The sequence below is a fragment of the Pipra filicauda genome, unplaced genomic scaffold (assembly GCF_003945595.2).
Source record: "Pipra filicauda isolate LSUMZ 115617 unplaced genomic scaffold, ASM394559v2 scaffold8_size5757611_pilon, whole genome shotgun sequence".
Lineage (NCBI taxonomy): Eukaryota > Metazoa > Chordata > Aves > Passeriformes > Pipridae > Pipra > Pipra filicauda.
Genome location: NW_024105087.1, coordinates 963,495 through 988,121, shown reverse-complemented (window position 1 = coordinate 988,121; position 24,627 = coordinate 963,495). Strand labels below are relative to the sequence as shown.

General features: G+C 44.6%; 1 protein-coding gene across 3 annotated transcripts; it reads right to left on the bottom strand.

Moving 5' to 3' along the window:
* Positions 1–211: 211 nt before the first annotated feature.
* Positions 212–23,969, bottom strand: LOC113990038 (glycerol-3-phosphate acyltransferase 3). 3 transcript variants are annotated; one of them, XM_039391058.1, is made up of 13 exons: positions 23,782–23,969; positions 12,980–13,052; positions 12,596–12,649; positions 6,931–7,201; positions 6,363–6,437; positions 5,787–5,876; positions 5,501–5,594; positions 4,988–5,103; positions 3,790–3,845; positions 3,229–3,314; positions 2,668–2,796; positions 2,177–2,256; positions 212–1,352 (listed from the first exon to the last, which is right to left on the bottom strand). In XM_039391058.1, exons 2-13 carry the CDS (start codon positions 13,002–13,004, stop codon positions 1,226–1,228), a joined length of 1,203 nt encoding a protein of 400 aa, XP_039246992.1. In that variant the 5' UTR covers positions 13,005–13,052; positions 23,782–23,969; the 3' UTR covers positions 212–1,225. The 3 variants fall into 3 exon arrangements, with proteins under 3 accessions (XP_039246992.1, XP_039246991.1, XP_027580907.1); XM_039391057.1 differs by having other exon boundaries at positions 23,438–23,914; XM_027725106.2 differs by lacking the exon at positions 12,596–12,649 and having other exon boundaries at positions 23,438–23,913.
* Positions 23,970–24,627: the final 658 nt, after the last annotated feature.

The following is a 24,627-nucleotide window of genomic DNA, read 5'->3' as shown; positions in this document are numbered from 1 at the left end:
TCGAAAAGAAAGGATAAACACCAAGCCATAGAGTCCAAGGAGAGGGAAAATAGGAAAAAAAAGTCAGGTTAGAAATCAGGTAGAGCTCAACTACAACTGGTCCTTTATGTCAGCAACTGAAGTTTCCATGACTCTAACATTAAGTTCTCAGGAAGTATAACTGTTTTAATTACATACACTCAGAGAACAGTATAAATGCCACACAGACCCATTAGAAATATAGAATTTATTTTTCATTACATTCAGACAGCAATATGTTGCATATTTGGACATGCCGCATCTTGTATCGTAGGTGACTTACAGAGTCTATGTTTATAGTTGTGGTAGCTATTGCTAGCCCAGAAAACACAAAATGTGTTTTTGGAGTGGTTCTCTTGAGAACTTTAAGCCACCAGCAGCAATTTTTGCAGAAGGGTTCTCTTGAAAATCCACTTCATAAAAATTCATTATCCAACTGTTTCCTGTCTCTTACCTTTACAGTTTCAGAGCTCAAGAAAGCAATTTCAACAATAGCAGTGGGCAGGGAGATGGAGGACTTGCCCCTTATCTTCCCTCAGGTAGCAGTTCTCAGTAAAGGTGATACCACGTTGTAAGGCCATCAAATTCCTCATGGGCCATGAACTGTGCTTTTGGCAGGGCAGCTCCTTTCCCATCCTTTAGGGTCTCTGCAGCCCTTGCTTCCATTCCCTCCTTGCACATCCAGGTGCAAGCTAACCCAAGAGTGAATCTTACAGTTCTGACAATATCCTAAAACATGTTATTTAAAAAAACCTACAACAAAAACTCAGTGAGCCACTGGGGAAAAAAGACAACATTTTGTTATGTTTAAACCTTCAGTGTACCATAAACAAGAGGTATCTTCACAACCAGTTTTCCTGACAGCATCTGTTCAGTGTATTTCCCTTCATCCTTACAAACTCAGAAAAACTGGGGTGCTATTTTCCTTGTGTCTCTTAACTCTGCTGGCATTCAGCTCAGGAATACCAGGAGCTGCAGTGCATCATCACATAAAGATGGGGAGGGGTAGGAGAGTGAGAAGAGTGAATAAGGAGGAATACAGAGACACTGTCCTTGGCAGGCTCTGACCCAGCCATACAGAGAATATGCATACACGTCATGAAGGGTTTTATTGTTGTCTTGCTCTATTTTTTGTCCTTTTTTTTAATTAAAAAACATTATTCCTGCTAAGGCTGGTTGTGCAAAGTTAACTTTCAAGAACCACCATTCAGTCTGACTCTGTTCCTGCAGACAGGCTTCCTATGGATCCATTTCTCACTAGCATCCTGCTGTAGTTTTTCTGCTGTTCTTCTCTGAAAGTATCTTTGACTTTCGCTCGTTTCAGACCTCCATCCCTGAAATAGAGCAAGAGGGAAAAGTAACCCATCAGGACTGTTATGACTATTGTTATTAAACTATGCATTACATAACTGTAGAGTCTAAATCTAAAATATTATTATTAAAGGATTTTCTTTAGAACTTCTATAACATCCAAGTTTAAGTATGTTTATTAAAACCTTTATCTTAAGCCACAATTTGTATGAAGTCCAGATCTTGAGTCTAGCCCACTAAAGCAGCCTACTCATGTTGGTAACAGGCTGTACCTACAATAGAAATCTTTGGCAGTCTGGGATGCTGCTTCCCTAGCCTGTAGAGGAAGTCAATCTTGTGCAACACCATAGTTGCCTCTTGCCTTAACATCATTCAGAGGGCCAGCTGGGCCTCACAGTTGAATCTATTTGCCCACTCTTTTCATCAAAATCTTCTTCTCGAGTTTGTTTCATATGAGATCTAGGCATTGTACTGCCACTTACTGAAGTAGGACATGAGAAAGTCAGAGCAGAAAGCCTCAAGTCCCATTTTTTGTTCAGGTTTGACAAGTAACTTCACTTCTGCTGCTTAATCACAGCAGAAGTCTCGATATGAGGAACAACTGTGAATGGGCTGTTTCAAAAGCATCAAGCCTTCAGGTGAAAATCATTCCATGTTACATGCTCCAAAGACTTTGTGCATCTTTATTTTTACTTTCACATACGTGCATGTGGATTTACTCCTTTGCTTTCTCCAGAGTGTAATAAAGTCATGTCAAATGTTATCTGTCACAAAGCTAAGGGAGGAAGCACCTCTCAATCAAACTAACAGAAAGTCCATGAAGTCTAACAAGGATGGCATTACTCACCAGGGAAGTTCAGTCAGTCCTCCTTGGCGAGCAATGGCTGACCTCACTCTGTTGGCAAAGTGAACAGCATCTTCATCCTCCTTCAAGGGTCATAAATTCAACATAACAAAGCAGAAAGAAGCGAATTGAAACAGGCTTTAATAACATTTTTATCTGCTGCCTCATCAAATTAGCTCACTTATCATGCCAACATCACAATCTGACGTCCCCTTGTGGTAATAATTTAATTAATTTTTCCCCTAAAGTGTTGAAACTAGGAGAAAATTTTGCTCCAGCAGGATGCAACATTGACACCATTGTGATGGTACCAAGCTGCATCAGGAAAAGCTAAGTCCAGTCGTACATCAGTCAACACTGACAAAAATCCAATACAAAACTCTGACATGGGGGCATGGGGTAGGTAGAGGTTTTGGGGAAAAAAAGAGTAAAAAGACCCTTGCAGACACAGTCAAGTTCTTAAATAGCAATTAGTCAGCCAGATGCTAGATTACCTCTCTAACCATTGGTGGCAAGTACCACACGTTGCAAACAATGGCCCAGCTTGTCATTATTCGCAGCAGGTAGCTCACGATGTTGTATTTGCTGCTGTTCCAGAATGCATCTCCAAACTGAGGATCATACTGCAAAGGATCACAAAAAACAAATCATAAAACCCCTTCCCCACAGACCATCACAGCCTCCCAGATCTGTGATTACATGACAGAACCAGCAGCAGACGTCACCCATTTGCCTGAACAGCCAAAACAGTTAAGTCTGCTGCAAGCAGCACGCTTCTCTTCCCTTCAGCACTCGGAGGGACTGGCTGGATCTCCCTTCCTTTCAGCTTTCTGGAGGAAGAAGCTGATCCCATCAGGGACTACCAGCCAGGTTCCATAGGCCAAAGGACTTCACTTTCATTTTAGCCACTTTTACTCCAGGAGTTATCCACAGCACACAGCCAATTGCCAGAGCTACTGTGCCTTCAACAGCAGCTGTACTGAGACAGCTTCCTGCCACCCAGACAAAAACAGATCCCAAACTTTGAAATTTAGCAGCCAGTTTTTTCCACTTACTTTGATTGCAACAGGATAGATCGTTCCTCCTATTTCAAAGCTCCCCTTTTTGAACATCATCACAGATGTATTGTTTATGCAGGTGCCTGTCCAGAAGATAAAGTCATTGCTCCACACAGCCTACCACATATTTCAGTAACAACACTGTATCAACATACAGGTCCTGCCCATAAAGGCCTGCATTTGTTGCTCAGGGAGTGAAACTTAAGCATCTCTCCCCTTCTTACTTTTATCCTTTGTCTTGTGACTGACTCCTGAATAAAGCCCAAATGCATGTGAGACAAAAAGCACAATGCTGAATTTAAATCTATAGGACAGTGAATTGATATTCACAGGGCAAAATAAACAATCTTCCCATTCTTCTGCCTAGAGCTTCTGCCAGAACCAACAGCCAGAGACAGTATTGTGTTGTCTCCACATAATCTCATATGAAAGATGAAAAATAGGAATGCCCTAACCAAGTTTATGGCAAGGGTGAAGATACAACTGAGCAGCAGAAGCCACAGAAAGAGAAAAGGGATGACATCTACTTTGAATGGAGATAAGTAGTTCAGCCCTTACCTTCTGGAAAAATTAAAATTGGAAGCTTGCTTTTATCCGCCACATGTTCCCTGAGTCTGTAAAAGCAGAAGGAAAGCTTAAAAGACAATTCCTTTCCAGTCTTCTTTCCCCAGGCAGGTGCATTAAAAATATCTTTACATATTATGTATTTGTTTGAAAGCGAAGGCTTTTACTAGACACTAATTTGTACTTGCTTTTCTGTTTATAAGAACACTGAAGCTTTGTGCAAGCCACCCCGTAGGCCCATGGTGCATTACACTGAGGCAACATCCTGTTTTCCTTCCTCTACATTATTTTATTAATGACTGTCAGGAAAGCCAACGAAGGTATGCCATTAAGTCAGTCCAACTAACTCTGATCAACTCAACCTTCAAGAAATTACCCACATAAGAAAAAAAAAATTGTGCAGTGGTCCATCCAGGTTCTGCTTACTTAACAGTAGATTTCATAAGAAGTGGGTTCCTAAATGCCTACAGCTCACACTATTTGAATAACACTTGGATAACTTGGCAAAGCTGTCCTGTTGCGCAGAGGCAAATAAGAGGTGGTAAAGAAGTTAACCTGTCAAAATTAACCTAAAAGTTCTTTAAAAATTAGGAAGAATTTCTATCCCTGTACTACTGTGTCCACAGGTATGCCTTTGGTGACATTCTGCAGAAAACCACTTTTTGTAAGCAGCTCATTGTCATAACTAGACACATTCTGCCCCTCACCCAAACAAGTGAAGTTTGGTATTTCCAGTGGCTCACAATTTCAAATGAAACTGAGAGTTTGTATCACAGAAAGTCTGTTTTATGATCAGTATTTCTCTTCAACAGAAAATCCCAAAATTTAAATATCTTCCCATCCTTTTAAAATGTATATCTGAATTCACCAGACATTAGTTATTATGCTGATGGCTACCCAACTGAGATGTTTTGTGACAGTCCGCTATTCAGACCTTACCAGAACTTTTGGGCTCATCCATGTTACCCTGTATAAACTTTTCAAGCCTTCGTGGGTGACCTTGGCACCTGACATTTTGACCAGTCTACTGCACCAAAGCCCACACAAACAAGCTTATTCAGGTCATTCTGAGTGATCCAGTTTCCTGCATACCACCCCTGGAACTCACTCCAAAAACCCCTCGTCTGGGTCTTTGATTGTCCAGGGAGTCGGGCACCGGGAGGTAGCAGAGACACACCATCCCACGCCTCACCTTTTCGTCACTAGATGGCGATCCTTGATCTCGGAGCGTTCGAACCAGACGTGAGGACAGGCCTTGACGGTGGCTCGCTGGATGACTCCCATCAGCCCACCATGAACCTGGCCAACCTGCAAGCCCAGCAAGGCACATCAGCATCTCAGACACTTGAAAAGCAGAACTTCCTCTTCTCCATCCCTCTTTAAAAAAAACCCAAATGCACTGGAGACTGCAAACCAGGATCAAGCAGCAACCACAAAACTGTTAAACTGCATTCACTTGAGAGGACCTAGGTGCACACAGGGAAGTGTATCCCAAGTAGTTCACCAGATGAAGAGCCTAGCACTGACACTGCCAGGACAACTTCACCAGCATGTAAACTGTAGACCAACTTCAACACTAGTGCTCAAGTAGATATCTCTAAACCATGAAAGTTTAATACTGAAGTCCACAACCAATACCCCACAATCTTTCCCTCTCATGGTCCCTCCTCTCCCTCTGCTGTGGTCATAATGGATCTGCTCATACCATTGCATAGCATCCATCATTTGTCAGAATGATTGCATCTATCGGTGATGTGTGGTTGGCAACACAAATTCCTCCTTTCTTAGGTCTGTTTTCCCTGCAAGTACATATTTTTTGATTAGACTACTAGTGCACTAAGCATCACATTACACACACAACAGTTCCATAAAGCTGCCAGGTGACTCAGCATCTAGTGTGACATTAACTTGCAGGTAAAAAAAGAGCAGTCCCCGTTTCAAATGGGATGCTCACACAGAAGTATACACCCACTTTCGCTATTGTCACTCACTTGTTATGATAATGGATGGTACCAGACAGAGCTCTGACCAGGATGCGGGAGCACGTGAGGTGGACCAATTCACTCAGGTAGTTTTTCACACTGAAAGAAATCACAGATATTTGGAGCATCCTGGAAAGCAGCTAGACACACAGTATTCTCCAGCCTACTCAACACAACTCAGGACTGAAATTTTCCTGGTGTTCTGGAGCACAGAGGGATATTCCCAGTTCTACCACTCACTTGCTATTGCAGCTCAGCCAAGATATGTCATACTCTTGGTGTCACTTATCTAGGCAAGGCTGTAATCTCCTTACTGGATGTTTTTCATCCCAACACCATTACCTCTGCTACAACGCTCCCTTTGAGTCTCTCCTGAGAGCGTGAGAAGCCCTTTAGAGATCTCAGTGCTAAGCCTGGCAAGAAGCCAACCTCAGCCCAAAATCAAAATGCCACTAAAAGCAAGGTCACAAATTTGTGGTTCAAGTGGACTATCAGTAGTCTGTTTGTAAAATCTGTCCGCTTCCCATCTTCAGCTGTTTGCACTGATGCAACTTGGCAAGTTCATCCTTTACGTGCAGTACCTACCTGCTGTTTGGCAGCTGGCCTACCAACGTTGTTCCCACAATCATTGACGAAATTCCAATGGCAGCGAGGGTAATGCTACACACAACACAGATATTAAATCAAAATAAGTATTTTATTCATTGTAACAACACTTTCTCGCTACAAAATAGAAAGGGATTGCAGAAATTCAATTATTCCTCAGATATCCGACTTATACAGTTCGCTAACTCGGCAATCCCCTGACCTGTTGCTCAAAATCATGGTCTAGCAAAGGCAGCAGATTCAGATACAGTGCAAGGGAGCTTTACAGCTCACCCACCTTACACTTATACTGCCAATACACATGACTGTGGGGAAGAATTCATGGGAAAGATGATCACTTAGCCCTAATCTACTCTCCACAGTGAATGGCAAGATAAAAGTATTCTGAATGGCAACTTAACCATTAAAAGGAGTCTTTAAGCAGGTTAATCTTCTGTATCTGCCAATGCTGCCTTTCGACTAAAAGAAGCTGAGATGACATTTACCAAGAAAACACAAATTTATGCATTCCCAGGCTGCCAAAATCCATCAGCACCCACGAGCTTACCGTAGGGGCAGCAGGAAGCAGTACCGCACTACAACCCCAATGACCCACACAATAGTCAGCCTCAGGCTGATGTAACGGAAGTTGACATTAGTCCTCGTCAGGAGATTCCAGGAGAGCAGTTCTTCTGAGGAAAACCTCTGGGTGACCGCATCATCCACAATAGCCTCAAATCCTTTTCTACAGAAGTAGAAAATGTCAGAGAATTCGTAATTCACTTCATTCAGACGTGCAATTTCTTCCTCCATAGATGTTTCAATTCTTTCAATGATACCTTGGGAAGGAAATGGTAACCACATGAGGAAATAATTCCGTGAATTAACAGTCATTCTCCGAATCACTTGTCACTCTGCATTACCCAAGGAGGTAAACTGACTTTCAGAACCCCTCCTATGACAGCAAGATCAGCTGGGTAGTTGAACACACCATACTCTTCAGTAAGCCAGTTCCAGCTCCCCTTCCTCACATCTACTCCTTGAGCAGAAAATACATCAAATCTGTTGCCTACTGAACATGAAGCAAGAAGACTAACCCATTCCCACCATCTAACATGCTCTCAACTCTGCAACTTTATCCAAGACCATTTTATGCTTTCAGAAGAAACCAGGTGAGACCTTGTCCTTTACATTCCCTTCTGTGCTCTGTATATTTGTAGGCATTTATTCTTCTCAATGGAGGCTTTCCTGTTCCCTAAGCCCATCTTATATTGTGGTGTCCCTCAGCCACATTCAGCTGAAATGTGTTCTGCTGTTACTTGCCAAAGCCCCAGACCACAACACTGTGCATGGACCAGCTTTGAACCAAATGCACCTTCCTCCCTTCACAGCACAAGTCTTTCCTGTAAGTAACCACACAATTTTTTTATTTTAGTTAAAATCAAACAAAGAAACATATCAAACAAAGTCATGCCTAGAGGTGCCTTCCTATAATTTACTTCAGTTGTGTTTCAGTTGAACTCTGACCACGTAATGCCTGGCAAAAGATGAGAAACCTGGACAGTTCAGAACTGCAGTAGCAATAGGAAATATTCCCTCTTCTCCTCCCCTCTTTTCACTTTTTATACTTATGGTCTGATAACCTCCAATTTCTCACTAGAGCTTTTAAAGGCAAGGACAAATTGTGTAAGCTAAATAAAAAGATCAAGTAACTGCTTTCTGGTAAGCAAGTCTGGCTCCAGAAACTGATGACTGAAGAAATTTAGAGTAACAGTTCACCAGAACAACCATCCCCTGAGACACTCAACTTGGATTACAGAGGTCCAAGTTCAGGTTGCCACTCTGTCAGACATTCTCTGACAAATTGCATAATCCTTGTGCTTCCATATTGAGATAAAAAAGGGAAAGGACGTAGCACCAACTTCTTCAAGCTACTAAGAACTTTCCACACTGTATAAAGTGTTTTTTGTAGGAAATCTACATCCCAATGAAGTCTTGCCAGCAGAAAAACTCTGAACATATTTGCTGTGCAAATCACACACAACATTTAAATTACAAGTGATATGGAAAATCTTCGAACTGCACTGTAGCATACATATGGGATAACATAGGAAGCTCCAAGATGCAAGGCCCACTAATTACTGAGGAAAATGCTAAAGAACAACATCTAAGAGATTTCACATTGAAACAAAACCTATCAGCACCTTCAGCTTTGAACCTGGCAACCATGTCTTCCAATTCCACCTCACCACCTCACCGCATCATCCTATCACAAGCCTACAAATATAAATCATTAATATGGCACACCAAAATGGCACACCACATGCCCTTCAGGATCTAAATTATACAAGCATGCATCACATCAAACATTCACCAGAATAAACTACACTTGTGTTGTATTTTAAACCCAAATCAGAGCTCTAGTTTGTGGTTCAATTTTTCTCTCAGTCAGTCCCTTAAACCTCTAAACTTTGAAACATCCAGGACTGTAGGCAAATCAGTCCAACCTGTCTGCTCCACACTGCTGGAGACAGGTCATAGGCAAGAAACCAGGGGAACTCTCCAGCACCCATCACACAAGTATCACTCTTCTCTCCAGATGCCAGAACTAGGAACATCCAGACTCTGGTTCAGCACCTGTTAAGCATCTGGCTCACCTGGCTACAACTTCTTGGCTGAAACCAGCCCAGGGTTCAAGATTATCTGCTGGCAAGCTGAGAGAGCACAGCTGTACTGTCTTGCCTCATCAGCCTGCACTGTCCTTGTCACGTGACGCCTCCATGCACCAGCCCTGGGACAAGCTACTCCAAGCCAGGATCTCAGCAGCACACGAAAGTATTATGAACAGAATGGTAACACATGCTGCTCTGGTCATGTACTTAGCTGTCTTGTAATCAGAAGGAACATTTAATGGCCTTTAATCCTTAGCCATGGGCAGAGTTGAGTTTGCCAAAGACAGCACTACACAGGAGAACAGCCAACATCACTCTCAACCAAACAAAAAGCCATAGCAGCAGCTTTATTCAGGGTTGCTGCACAAGCTCCAAGCCTTCAAGCTCACATACTCTAGGTCACCTGATTATACCAGGCTCAAATTTGACACTGTCTACTTACACAGTAAGTATATACTACACAGTGAGTAGATGCTACTAACATTATTTGCTTAAACTTTTCTTTTACTGGATGTAATTTTCAAAACTGACTTAATAGCATTTTTGTCTTTTTTAAACCCACCAGCTTGAAGACAACACAGCCAACACCCACACAGAGCTGAGAGCTGGTTATTCAGCTGCAATGAGATAGACATCAAGCCTCCAGCTACCTGCTCAGCCAAGAGCTACCATTGGCTCCAGCACAAACATGCTGCCCTCTAACATAGAGGCACCCTGAGGTGACAGTACCAGGTAACTGCCCAAAGCAACTATGTTTCTCCCTGGACTATTCCTTATCACAGCACCAGTGCAGGGGCAGTGGCTGCCATTTCTGCCAAGAGATGTGAAATACACTGAGTTTGGTACTGCAGAGGAAGGTGGTGTCTCCTCAGTTGTGCTCACTCATCGTTTTGTCTTTTTTTTTTTTTATTCACAGACACAATTTTAAGGTGTTTGGGAAGACCATTTTTGCTCTGCCTGCAAACAGGAAAACTTGCCCTTGGACATGCATCTGCAATGCTCCCTCCTACCCTGACCCAACTCTTAGTGATGACTGGATAGTCAGGAAAGATGGAAAAGGTGATACACACTCCCTTACGACACTTAACATGCACATGCGTACACACAAACATTTACCTTTACCCTGTTTTATCAACTACTCTGTAACTCATTATCAGCAGGAATTTCTCCTCCCTCAGTAAATATTGTGTAATGCAATTGGGCCTCTCTGCCTGCTCGTGTTTTGTCACCTCAGGGGATGCCAACTTATATAATGCACTGTTAGATCTACACCTGCCCTGACCCTCCAGCACTTTCATCCACATACAGGAATCCAGTCTCCTAATTACAAGTCAGTTATTCCTACACTTAAAATACTCCCAAGAGCAATACACAGAGCATGGCTTGGCACAGCAGGCTTCATATCTCCCCTGCTTCCCACATCTTCTAAATAAGTAACAGTTAAGACTAGCTTCGTACAGAGCGAGCCACCTACAGTGGGGAAAGGTTTTAATCTTTTATTTCAGATATAAAAAGGACATTAAAAAGTGGTGCTTCAGGCCACCATTGCAATTCTGTATCCCCATACATAAGACCACCTGAACACAGCCCCCATGCAATCATCTGTATGAATTATCTCAGTCCATTTTTACTATCAATGATGCTGCTCCAGATGGTGGAGTACATTCAATTTAGTCCAGGTTCTGAACCATGGCACATATTAACACTATACACCCCTCAGTCATGCACAAGACAAACAGCTATTTGGAGATTTTTGGAAAGATAGCTCATTGATATATCTACTAATGGGACCTCTCCCTTTTCTTTTCTAGAGAAGAAATAATTACGTATGAGAATGACCAGATGTCTAGGAAGACAAAATCTCCTACTGCACAACTGAAGCAGCACAGCTGGATCTCTTGCCCTTTCACTGACCCATAGCATGATGGGGCACTATCAGCCTTACAAGAAGAAAACAGGTATCTTGCTGCATCACTGACAGCCTGTGAAGCACATAACAGGGCACTGACATTATTTGGAAGGACCTTGCCTTCCCCTGCCATCCCCCAGAAATACCCCACAACTGTCAGGACACTGGTGAGTGATACAGGATGTACTTTTCCTCAGCCACTTTAAAGTCAGCAATTAAATAAGACAAGTTTTAAGCTGTTTTAAGAGCTGCTGGGCAGTATCTCCAGTTTATTATTACAGGTGCTGACACTTGCATCTGCTACCATCGAAGCCTGTTTCATGCCTGGCCTACAGATAGTAAGATACCAGTGTTTACAGCATTGATAAGGATACTCCTCTGGAGATGAAACACACACAACCAGTTCAGCAATTCAGTCCCCATTACTGCCTCCTGTTTGCATGAGCTAATTCCTAGAATCAGGTAACAACTGACTCGTCTACTAACTGGCAAGCTGGGCCTGTTTCCAGCTGTGCTGCCTAATGAGGGAACACATAGAAAATGCTGCCAAAGGCTGTCAAAACCAAGCAAATGATTAGCAATACTAAGTCATTCAGGAACCAGGAGAAAACCAACTGCAGACCACAATGCCTTTTGAGCCTTCTCCTGTTTCCTAGGCAAACTCAGACTGCTCTCACAGCTCCAAAGTCTTACAGCCAACTCTGACCTACTACAGCCTACCAACTGACCTACTACAACTCACACAGACTATGGGTTAAGACATAGTAAAAAAACCAATTTCAAAATTAGGCTAAAGGAAGAATTATGAAGCAATTTTTCAGCTGTCTTTCTACAGACAAGGAGCGTAAGAAGTTTGACAAACACTGATATAAACTCCAGGGGGCAAAAGGCCAATAGAAGCAGACTGAAAAAGGGGAATGAGTATAACACCACACACTTTAATCTGGCAGCCCTACAACAGGAAAGCACTGAGCTTGGAAAAGTACTGTCCAATAAACATTCAGATCTCCTGAGAGAATATTTTCAGTGTACTCTGATGCTGTTAGGACTGAGATAGCTGGCCAGCAACCCTGCAGAAAATGACTTAAAGAGATTTCAAGATAGAAATCAACCTTATATTTAAAATTGAAAACTTCTATCAAGTTTGAGGATGGTCTCCATCTTACGCTTTACTTTGTTTTGTTAAACCTAATGTTATTTCATACACTTCACTTCCTCATCCCCTGTTTTTCAACCATTCAGTACAAGCCAGTAAAAACAGCATTTCATCCTGCAGGAACAGCAGCATTGCAAAATAATTAGATGTATCAGAGTGCTGGTTTTAGCTGGGGTAGAGTTAATTTTCTTCATGGTGGCTGGTATGGAGCTGCATTTTGGATTTGTGCTGAACACAGTAATTATAATACAGAGATGTTTTTGTTATTGCTGAGCAGGGCTTACACAGAGCCAAGGCCTTTGCTTTTTGTACTGTTACATTGCTGAAGATGTTGGAGGTGCATGGAAGGTTGGGAAGAGACACAGCCAGGACAGGTGACCCAAACTGACCAAAGGGATATTCCATACCATATGGCATCATGCTCAGTATATAAAGTGGAAGGAAAAAAGAGGAAAGAAGGGACATTTGCAGTGATGGCGTTTGTCTTCCCAAGTACCTGTTAAGCGCCATAGGGCCCTGCTCTCCTGGAAGTAGCTGAACACCTGCCTGCCTGTGGGAAACAGTGAATTAATTCTTTGTTTTGCTTTGCTTGTATGTGCAGCTTTTGCTTTCCCTATTAAACTGCCTTTATCTCAACCCACAAGTGCTCTACCTCTTACCCTTCTGGTTCTCTCCCCAGTCCCACTGGAGGGGGAGTGAGCGAGAGGCTGCTTTGAGCTTGGAGGCTGGCTGGGGTGAAACCACAACAGTCAGCGTGTACCCACCCCACCTCTTTTCCAGTTCTCTCATGCACACATCTAACTAATTCATTTGCAAAGGACTCAGTACTCTGATTTTAGAACATCAGTCTTATTAATTTGACTTGACCCCAGGCTCTCACCATTAGCAGAAGGAGTCTTTGGCATCTGTGGCTGTGGCTTTTTGGCACCTTTTTCTATCCGTATAGTGGCCCACTGTCAAACAGAAAGAAAACATTAATTTCACAAATGCTGTATTCACTCAAGGAAGAAAAGTCACCTAAAAAAAAAGCAACAGTTAATCAAAGACAGGCTGTTATTTTCAAAGAATATCTACACCAGGTAATCATCACCCATCTTCCTCAGATGTGTTCACAAACCCAAACCCATACACAGTTCCTATGAAGAAACAAACAAAGAAAGAAAAAAGTAAACAAACAAAAAACACCAGAACACCACACCCCCCCCCCCCTTGCTAGTCAGTACTTACCAGTTGTGCTTGTCAGTCTTCAGAGAGCCACCTCAGAGCTTTGGTGCCAGTTCAGACACAGCCACCAAGAGCCTGAAAGGCCTCTGTCAGCCTTGCTACTTGCACACCAGCCAGCAAATCCAGGCTGCATGGGAAGCTCCAGGAGCTGAGCTAGACAACACCCCTTGAGCACACAGCACAGAATGTTCACAGAGCTGACAGACACATCACAACTCAGCCAGAGTAGTTTCACCATACTGAAGAAAAAGAAAGTCAAACTAAGGCCTGCACACAGCTAATTCTACTAAATACCAAGACAACATTTGCAGTCACAGGAAGCTTCATTTAAATGCAGTCCAGGACAAAAAAGGACTGCACCCAAGATTTTTCCAAGCTGAACAAACCAAAAATTCTATTTGACTCTGCAACTGCTCATTTCTTGGCATTTTCACAGAACCATAGTGGTTTGGGTTGGAAAGGATCTTCAAGTTCATCTAGTTCAAAGTCCCCTGCTATGGGCAGGGACACCTTCCACTAGACCAGGTTGCTCAGAGCCTCATCCAGCCTCATCTTGAACACCTCCAAGGACTGGGCATCCACAACTTTTCCGGGCAACCTGTGCCATGGCCTCACTACCCTCACAGTAGAGATTTTCTTCCTCATAACTAATATAAACCTACCCTCTTTCAGCTTAAGGCCATCCCCCCTTGTTCTATCACTGCATGCCCATGTGAAAAGTCCCTCTCCAATCTTCTTGTAAGCCCCCTTTACATACTGGAAGATGCCATAAGGTCTCCCCAGAGCCACCTGTTCTCCAGGCTGAACAGCCCCAACTCTCTCAGCTCTCATTTTAGAGCTCTGAGCAGCAGAGGAACAGGCCGAATCCCCAGCTCTATTGATACAGCTGCAGAGAGCCCGTTCTCCTGCCCCTGGGAGGGGCTGCCAGCTCACTGGGGTTAACCTGCTCTTTTCCAGCAGGTGGGCTGAGAGAATGAGATTGCAATAGGTGATAAAGTAAGCTCTGCTCTCCAGTGAGTGTCAAAGCTTCCCAGCTGCCCTGATTCCTGCAAAACCCCCTGGCAGAACCACATCAGAATTAGGAGATTTCCTCTCATTTCCAGTCCCGGTGAGGCTGGAGCCAGTTTAACCTGTTCTCAGGGCAAAAGACTCTCTTGACCTTCATCTGACTCAGTTCCACAGAGTGCTTTTATTACACCCTGCTATCTCAGCTTCATTTTTACTGAGTTAACAATTACACCCCCTTTTCCACCCCAAAGCCTGTGATGTCAGAGTAGCCCTTCTTGCCTGGATCCTTCCTTTCCCTACATGGCAGCTTTGCTAAGGGATGGAAAGCTCAGCCAATGAGGGCTGACTCTGTGGCTCCCCACTATGCACATTAATTCCTCCTCCACAGGACTTCATACTATTTCTAGGAATATAATAGGCATATTCAAGACAGACAGGGGATCTGGGAGAAATGAGCTCCTAGGAGAAGATCAGATCCTGTTCAAACCTTAACAACTTAAGCAGCATACTTTTTTAACAGCATACCAGTGATGCTCACTGGTCTGCACAGGAAGGACCCAGACCAAAGATAAACCATGCATTTTCCACCTCTCCGCTCTAACCAAGCCGTGGGGCATTTGGAGATGCAGTTCCCTTTTGGAAGGTCAGCATCCTGACTCATGGCATTATCTGCACCACACAGCTTCCTAGTACGAGCCAGTACTGCTTCATGTATCAAGTCTTGCTGAATCACAACCTACCCTACCAAGAGTTATTTGTTTTCTCAGTTCTGCTGCTGCTGCTAAGGCAATAGCTCTTCCAGGAACTCAATACTTTCTGGCTACACAATATCCTCAGCAGTGTTATGACCATAAAACTTCTGGGAGATACCAAATTAAAACACTGCTCAGTGAAGAAACTATTCACAACACTGTCACTTATACATTTCTTCTATGAAATAGGTTTGGGGGTACAGAAAGACCAGCACACACAGTCATTCTCTGACCAAGTTTGAACCACTGAATTCAATGAATTAAAATCTCCACAAACAGGTAAGTCACTTATCACATAGAAGAGAAAGAGCATACTTGGCTAATGGTCTCAGCCAAACACACTAGCAGAAAAAATAACTTTTCATCTTTCAAATTCTCTCAAAGGGGTAATCAAAACCTGGAAGAACATTTGCTGCTTGGTGTTTAGAAAGAGCATGCAACAGTCCCCCCACAAAGCTTTTGCTACAGAAACCCTGCAGTTATGGGTTCATGCTAAACAGTGTCAAAAAGGACACAGGTTATTGAGACACACCTTTGTAATGCTCAAAAGCTTGCAACATCCTACTGTACTGCAGTATCCTTTGTCATTTTGCTATGCAAAGGAGGCAGTGGACTCTTCCCAAAGCAGACAAATTGCAGGGTCATGTAACTCAAGTCAGTTTCTACTGCACAGATATGTTTATCAACCCTACCGAGAAAAGTACATTCCTTCTTCCTAAGTCATCTGATCTTAGCTCCACAGGTTCATCTAACTCCAGAAAGGTGCAGCAGCCCACCCTGGTGGGGGGAAGGAGGGAACAGTGGCAGAGAGAGACTAGAGCAGACAGCTCCCTTTGCCCTCTACCCATGCTTTCCCAGGAGCTGGGAGCACTGCCCCAAGCTTGACACCAGCGTGGCATCTTGTACAAAGGTTGAGCAGAGCTTCCAGGGAACAGCTGACTTGTGCTCCACTAGTCAATAGCTGAGGCAGTTTTATGTTCTGTGCCAGGTCTCCCACGTGATTTAAGTACACTTAATAAAACAGACAAGGATGAGACCAGCTCCCCCTCTTTGCCAGGAGCCTTTGGGCATTCAAGGATCCTCATCTACCAGATGCTACAGCAAACAAGCTTTAAGTCCTCTCTGTCAGCTTTCTTCTTCCCTCAATCCATTATATTTCCAGAAAATATGCATGTTCCAGCAACCAAGCAGCAAGCTATTTTTACTTAACTTTAACTTACTGTCTAATTCTTCCACTTATTCTCAGGCACCCAAAATAACGGCACTATCATCAAAGCCAAAATCTGAACTTTGATCAAGTGAAAAGCGTGTTTATATCCAGGTTGAAAAACAAAAGAGACACCACATGCAGCAGTGTGAGTAATTTCCCTTCCTTCCTGCAAACTAAGGATATGTACCATCCATCGCTGTTTCAGCTGGTTCCTATGCTAGAGGACAACTTTATGCTACAAAGAGTGATCACAATGTGAGCTGATCCATCCTACAGAGGGGAAAATACTGTGTTTGTGTATTAGAGATCAAAAAGCGTGAAACAATTACAAGCCATAGCCTCCATTCCGCTCAGGAAATGAGCAAAAAGCAGACTGGCAGGTCTTCTGGATCTATCAGTAACATTGACGCAAATCTGGGTGGCTTCTCCCAGCTTGTGAGCTGGCGCTGAGCAGGTAGTTTCAAATACTTGGTGCAGACCTAAGTTTTTAGTAGGGATTCTTGAAGACGCTTTTTGGAATGAGTATAAAACACCAGGCTCCTGAGCAGATTAAAAACAGTTCTGCAGCTGGGGCTACCCACAGAACTGCAAATGTAGTTAGAAAGCAGCATGGTCGCATAACTACAAACATCACCACAAGTCTGATTTTGAAATTTTAGTATTCCAACTGCTCACAACAAAGTAGCTTGGATGTTCTAATCACACAAGGCAGAATCTGAAGATACCACACTTCACTAGGCAAGGAAAACACCAACTTTTCCCTAAAAAGGCCTCCCTCCTCATCCCCTTAGGAAAGGCCTTTAATTTATCAACACCTTAAAAAAAAAAGAAGAACCAACAATAACAAAACCAATTTCACATATACATCACTGAGCAACTGCCACACATGCAGGACTTATGCAGTGCTTAGAGAAAGATACAGTCAGACTTCAGAGTCAAAAATCACACATTATTTACAGGAGATGTGAAAAACCCTTCCTAACTCCAGATAAGACAGTTGCCAAATAGACAACTACCTTCAAAGACAAGCTTGACATATTGTTTCATGAAAGCACATCTAGAGATACTTTGCTAGGATCAAAAGTCAAGTTATTAAGAACACTTCAGAGATTTCTCCTGTTTCCCTAACAAATGGAGCTTAGCCTTTCACCTCATTTACCCCTTTACATCATCTCTGGCTTAATAGCAATGTTTGACGATTATTCAGAAGAAGAGAGATAACTGAAATCTGTACTCATGTGAAGTTAGACTACTGGTGTTCCTCTATTTAAAGGCACTGCCAGATAAGAGCCAAAAATTTATATGCTAGTTTAGGTGAGTACTCCTCCTTGGAGTCTCTCCAAACCTCAATAACAACAGAAAGGTTTCATAGCACCTCCCACACAATGCTGCCTTGTTTAACACAGCAAAATCTGCATACCAATTACTGGGTTCTTTTGTGTGAGGAGAGGGCATCAGCACCATCAAGAGGAGCAATCACTTCCGAGTGAGGGCAAAAGGTCCTCTTGATCTCCCATGAATCTTCTCATCCTGATGGACATCTGCCCCCCCCCCCCAAGGACCTTTCCAAATTGTTCTGCACACGTGACCTGTATAGCAGGTACTTCATGGTAGACAGGTATCCAAAGACCAAGAGTCCAGCTTTACAGAAAAACACTAAGGGCATCAGCAACAAAAATGCCAAGCAGCTTCTTTTATGCCAGCTTCACAAACTCTTTAAGGCAAGCTTTGAATACAGCTGCTGTTATTTTTTTAACAGCATTTGCTTACCAACAGTATCAGGAATCCCAATGTTCACATGCTGTGAAATTGAGAGCAGTTTCAGATCAGAGTTGTTGACCTGGAAGATGCTGCATTAATTAGTGATGCAACCACAGCAGAGGATAACCCCCAGCTCTGCCAAACTTACTTATGTGCAAGGAGCCTTGATTTTTAAATCTGTGGTAAACATACAGAAAGGCCTTCAAAGGACTGGGGTCTAGGTTAATACGGGCCAGGAATTTAATTCACGATTCTGCAGCAAATTTACTAAAATACTATTCCAAAAGCCAGTTCTAAGCTCTGTAAACAAGGATGCGTCATTCACATCAGGAATGTCTCCAAGACATGCTCCTCATTACCATCTGAGCTGGCAGCTTTCAGAGCCACTCTCTCACTTCAGAGCTCTCAGATTCTCCTCTGCCCAGCAGTCCTTGAAGGATAGCAATTACAGAGACAGAGGCCTTCACTGACACCATGCAATGACATTAGTCAGCAAAGCTTGCTTCAGAGGCCAGTGAGTTACAGAAGAAACAGTCAAAATCCACAATGATTCATCTATTTATCAGCTTACATCTTGTCCTTTTCCCTTCCCCGCCCTTACACCCAGCACCACATGCAACCCTGACAGTGACTTATGGGAAGAATCACAGAATTAACTAGGTTGGAAAAGACCTCTGCGATCACCTTTGACCTAACACCACCTTGTCTATTAAGTGCCACATTCAGTCTCCTCTTCAATACCCCCAGGGCCAGTGACTCCACTATGTTCCTGGGCAGCCCATTCCAAAGCCCAATCACTCACTCTGTAAAGAGTTTCTTCCAAATGTCTAACCTAAGAAGCTGCAGCCTGGCATACCTGGAACAGGACATTACAGTCCATCCCACCTACCCTGCACAGTCACGATCTCTAGTTTGACCACAGGCACTGAAAAGTCCTTTTTTCCCCCACAGGTATATTTTCCTCAAGTTTAGGTCCATTCATATTGCCAGGGTCACCTGCAACACAAGTAACTTGGGCTTAAACCTCCTAGGTACCAAATAAAGTTACATTCTTGTCCAGCAAAAGCACATTCCCTGCAGGGCAGCATAATAAGAAATTGCTTCTGTTAAAAAGGGGCTGCTATTAAACCTCAATGGATCAGTTACAGGACGTGAAAAACACCTATGACTGCAAGCATCTGTTGTGCATTACAGAAGGCAAAGCCAACCACACAAGAAGTGCTCTCTCTGCTAACTGCAAGCCCCACAAGGAGCCTCAAGAGACTGGGGAGCAGGGCAGTGCCTTCAAAGGGCTTGCAGTCATCACCAAACCATTAGTCCAAAAATAGACAATAATCTGATGTTAGTTAATAGCCAGGTTGTTTGTTTCCTGACACAAATGTGACCCAATAATTTCACTTCCCTCGGGCCTTCTCGTTTCTTAATATTTCACAAGTATCATGCACCCCGTTTCTTGTATTTAAAAAAGACAAGAAACATATTCCCATTAGATAGATCAAGCAGAACAATTTGTACAAAGTGTTGCTGACAGCAACCCTACTGTGTTAGGTAGCTAGGCACACACACCAAAAAAAACCCACAAAGAAACAAACAAAACAGCAGAATGAAAAAACACCAAAGTACTGGAATTAGTTTTAACAAATTGAACTGCAGTCTGTCAAGCAAAGACCATTACTGGGGGGCAGGGGGCTCATTGCTACTGCCAAATATATGGACACACGGTCTAAACAAGTCCTCCAGATCTTCTACAAACTGATGAAAATAGAGAAACAGATTGCTCTGTGGCAATGGCTGCACTACAGGCCTTAAGGAAAGACAAGTGACTCTCTGAAAGGCTGTGTTTCTCAACTGCTTCGCAAGACAGCTTGAGTGGCTTGCAGGGCCTTCACCAGCCCCAACCATATTAGAGCTCATAAAAGAGGCAACGGATTGAGATAGAGAAAAAATGAGACTGAGAGGTGAAGATGCACTAAGTTTAAAAATGGAAGCTATCTGATGATGTTGAAAACCGAACAGGGAGAAATGCAGCATGCTGTGATGATTGCAAGAGGCAGTCCCCAGTGTTCTAGCAGTAGGAAAGATTTCTGCAGCAAGTGATTTCACAAGCATCAGCACAGCAGGTGACTAGCCCAGACTAGCTCCTCGTAGGGGTGAACAGCTGCTGGAGATGTTTTTTAAAACCATACTTCTATTAACACTGAAAGGGAAGCCACAGGCAGAAATGAGCAGTTTCCTAAAAGTCTGCTGAGTTTGGTAAGGCAATTCAGAAGCAAGTTAATGTACTTTAAGGAATACCCACGTGATTGAGGGGAAGCAGGCTTTCTAATAGCAAGTGGTCTGCCTGCTGTACTTCATTTCTCTGGTATTAGCACAACTGGTCACAATTTTCTACTCTTTTTCCCCTTATCACATAGGAAAAAACCTACTTATATTCTCCATACAAAGCTGGTAATCCCTAGTGCAGTACTCAGGGGCCAGATGCAAGCCAACAGAAGCACATTCTCATCGGTACATACTGCATTTTGCTTAGAAGCATGTGTCTTGCTGAGGCAGTTCAGCATAGAGAAAAAGCTATTGTGCACCAACTGATGTCTCTTGTCAGAAATGTCAGATGGTCAAAGTACAAAAACACTTTGTTCCTAAAAGGAGCTTTCCCATCCCTTTTCCTGGACCATGCTTACAGCACTGGGAACAGGCTTCTGCCCTCCTGAAACAAGCCGAAACAGATTTTTTTCTTGTTGGCAGGAAAAAAATCCAAGCACAAGTGTCCTGCTAACCTCAACTTGGCTCCTTACCACAGCCTGCATAACAACTGAAGAACACCACAGACTCATATGCTGTTTCATCTGACATGACAGTGGACCAGCACATGTACCACGGTGAACTGTAGATTTATCATCTATTTAGTGCCTGAACTGTGGACAGACTTGGACTCTCACAGCAGATTAGCTTTAAAAAAACACATGTTTTTTTACCTGATAACAGATGCCATGGAGGAAACAAACCACAGTCACTGTCCTCCCACTGTGCCTGCTACATGCCAACGTGTGTCCTCCCACTATGTCCTCCCACATGCCAACATGTGGGACATAAGCAAGCAAAAACAAAGAGCAACTTGGTATTCAGCTGAGGTGCACAAACAGCCACCACTTTCTGCAGTTCCTGTGATCCAGCCCATCAAAGAGACAACAAAGGGAGCAGCGGCAGCAGCAGCAGTAGCAGCACCATCCTGACTCTGCAGGCCTAAGGGCCCATCCTCCTCCTGGCAAAGAGACAAGGGAGACTGCCTGGGAGATCCAGGGCTGGAAGCTGAAGAGGAAGCTTAAGGCAGCTATTATGTTAACCACTGTTGTGAAAAAGGCCTCAGCCCATCAGAGACTGCAGCATCCTCTGACTCCACACAGCCAGGAAACTCCTCTCAGAAGAAAACCTGTGCGCTTGATTCAAAACCCCCAGACAGTTTCAGACTCCCAGGCAGCAACTGTGTATTTAGCGCTTTCCACTGTTAATGTGATTTTGGCAGGGAAAAGTCAGGGGCAACAACACATATCTTGTCAGGTGCTCTTGCAGGTGCTGCTTGGAATGGCTGGCAGACAATCAGCTTGTTTCTGTCAGGTTTCTAACCAAGGCAGACCTGTGAGCCAAGGAACAGGAGTCATTCACCACAAAACACTTCCTTTCAGAGATTCTCTCCATGTAGGTATTCTGAGTACAAAGAATTCACAGGCAAAGCAAGGCCAAATAGAGGTAAATGGACTACCTAGGTGGATTGAGTTTCTTTACGCTCCTGTAGGAAGTTCACCTTAGCTGACTCTTCTCTTCAGAACACTTCACAGTTTTTCATTGGCTTTTCTTTTATAGATAAAGTATTTTATGTAATATTTATGTTCAGTATAAATTCATATTAATATAATTTTTAATATACTGACTGGCATGTAATTCCTAAAAGTATTTTACACAAAAGTAATGGCAACTCTCGAGATAAGTCATTATTTCCTCCCTTAGGCTCTTGCAATTAACCACTGTCGACATGCCATCAGATACTTCTCCATACTTCTGCCCAAAACATTTTGAGTCACCCCTTGTCACAACATTTGATGACACTAAAAAATAATGATTAGTGATCTAAGAAGAAAGAATGCAAATTGTGGTTAATCACAGGTGAAGGCAAGTCATCCAAATAATACTATCTCACTAGGACATCTGGATTGCTCCCTCAGGCAAGTGTGACCTTCACCCCCTCACCTTCTGCTATTCAAAAACTTTTTTTCCAGTAACTGCATCTTCTGCCCTTAACAGTTATCATCCTACCATTTACAGCCCCAGATAGTACTTGGAGTAGATTCATTCTCACCCAAAAGCCTTAAAACATTTTAACTTGAGGCATTTAAAAGATACTATTTAAATAAATGTTGGTTTGTTTTTTTTTTAGCTAAGCACCAAGGAACTTGAATGCACTGAAGTACATAAACAAACTTTGTCCGAAAACTTCAAAGATGATACAAACCCTACTTTTCACAGTCACATACTGATGTATACATAGCACTGACTATGCTGCGATTCATTTCACTTTTCCTCCTTCGTCGGTTTGGGTGCCCTTCCTCCTTGGGAAAAGCATCATAAAGATTTAAATCTGATCATTTTCGTCAGCAATTTTAAAACACTGTTCCTCCCCACCACCAAGAGCTTCAGGGGAAGCATTTTCACACACATACGAAATATGCCCCATGCAGAAAGCGAGAAACTGGCTACCCCAGAGAATTCAGGGAAAGATGGCAACTGAGGTGCTGGATATGCTCCGCTCGGACGGGAGTCCGCATCTGTGAGCATCAGCACTCCTGGCACCCGCCGTCGCAGGCACCGGGCGTGCTGCCAGACATTTACACTCGTCCCAGAGCGTGACCCAGCATCATTTGTCTCAGGTGGGGGAACAGCTGTCCCCGAGCAGTGACAGCCGCGCCCAGGCCATGGTACAGCCTTAGGTAACAAGGTTTTATTTCGCTCTCCTCTCGCGGGTTCAAGGAGCACACGCCAGAGCCTGCGCAGCCACCAAATAAATCAATAGAGATTTCGAGTTTTGCCCAAGGGCTTTAAGTGCAAAACCGTAAACGGGCACAGGTGATGCCAGGCAGGAGGCGGCCCAGCCCCTCTCCTCTACAGCCGAGGCGAGGGCACAGACGCACCCCGGGGCTCCCCAGCCCCGCAGCGCTGCCGGGGACCCGCACACCAGCCCGCGCCCCGCGGCCGGAGGGAGCCGTGCCCGGCCGGCCCACACCGCCCGGGCACGGGGGATAAAACCGGCGCCGGGAAGGGGAGCGAGGCCCAGCCCCCGCGGGGGACACCCCACCGGGGGCACCCGCCCGGAGCCGCCCCCCCCGCCTACCTCCAGCGTCTTCACCAGCACCCACATGTAGGCCTCGGAGATGCCCAGCGAGACGCCCAGCGCCGAGGGCAGCACGATGAGCCCGAGCACCAGCGCCAGCCACACGGCGCCCACCCGCGCCGCCACCGACACCCACACGTCCTCCATGGCCGGGCAGCCGCGCACGACGCCGCCGCCTCCCGCCGGCACCACCGCGGAGAGGAGGCACCGCCTCCCGCCGGCCCTAAAGCACCGCGGCCGCCCCCGGCCCGCCCCCGGCCCGCCCCGCTCCGCCCGCCGGGGCCGCGGCACCGCCCCAGCGGGCGGCAGGGACGGCTGAGCCTCGGGGCGGCGTGTGCTCTCACCCTCCCGACCGGGTCACTTGTGAAGGGCAGCAGCGGGTGCTGCGGGCCGGGCGTGTTGGGAGCAGGTGGGATGTGCCTCGGGAGAGGGTGCTGGCGGGGCGGAAAGCAGCTGAAAACGGGGCACGGCCGCGCTGAAAACTCCTGGTGTGGGAAAAACGGCTCCAACGGAGCGGTGCTGCCGGGGCGCGCTCAGGGCTGCGTGGCAGGAGCGCGGGCAGGGAAGCCGCAGGGAGAAGCCGAAAAGAGCAGCCGGGGAAGTGGAAGAGGAAAATTGGGGAAAGCCTCTAGATCTGTGAATAGTGAATAAGGACAGCTAAAGAAGGTAAAAGGGACAAGGTGTGCACTTCAGCCTGCAGCACGCACGGTCCGTCTGGGCTGTCTCGTGCCTTGGGCTAGGAAGGGGGGTTCACTCCAGCCCCCAGGGTACCCCACCAGGCATTAGGCCATGAGAAATGGAACTTTGTGGGAAGTGGCTAGGCACAGCAGTCCTATAGCACTTGCAATCACACAATATATTCCAAAAAAACGTTGTTAGCAGAAAGAGGCTGAAGAGGGATGGCAGCCTTCACAAAGCATCCCGGGGAAAGGGAACAACATCCTCCTCCAAGAAAAAGTCATTTGACCTTTCTGCATGCATCTTTCATAAGTGTTTCATAGAAATGGGATGTTTTATTTCCCTCTCCATATTCAAGAGATCAGAAATCTAAGAGCCAAGTGCTTAGTATCCAAGAAAAATAATGAATTAGAGTCCACAGCCTAAAGAACTATTTCCAGGAGAGTCATGTGAACAAGGATGTCGCATTCTGGCTCCTCTTTTTGGCTCTGGCACTACATCATCTTGGGCAA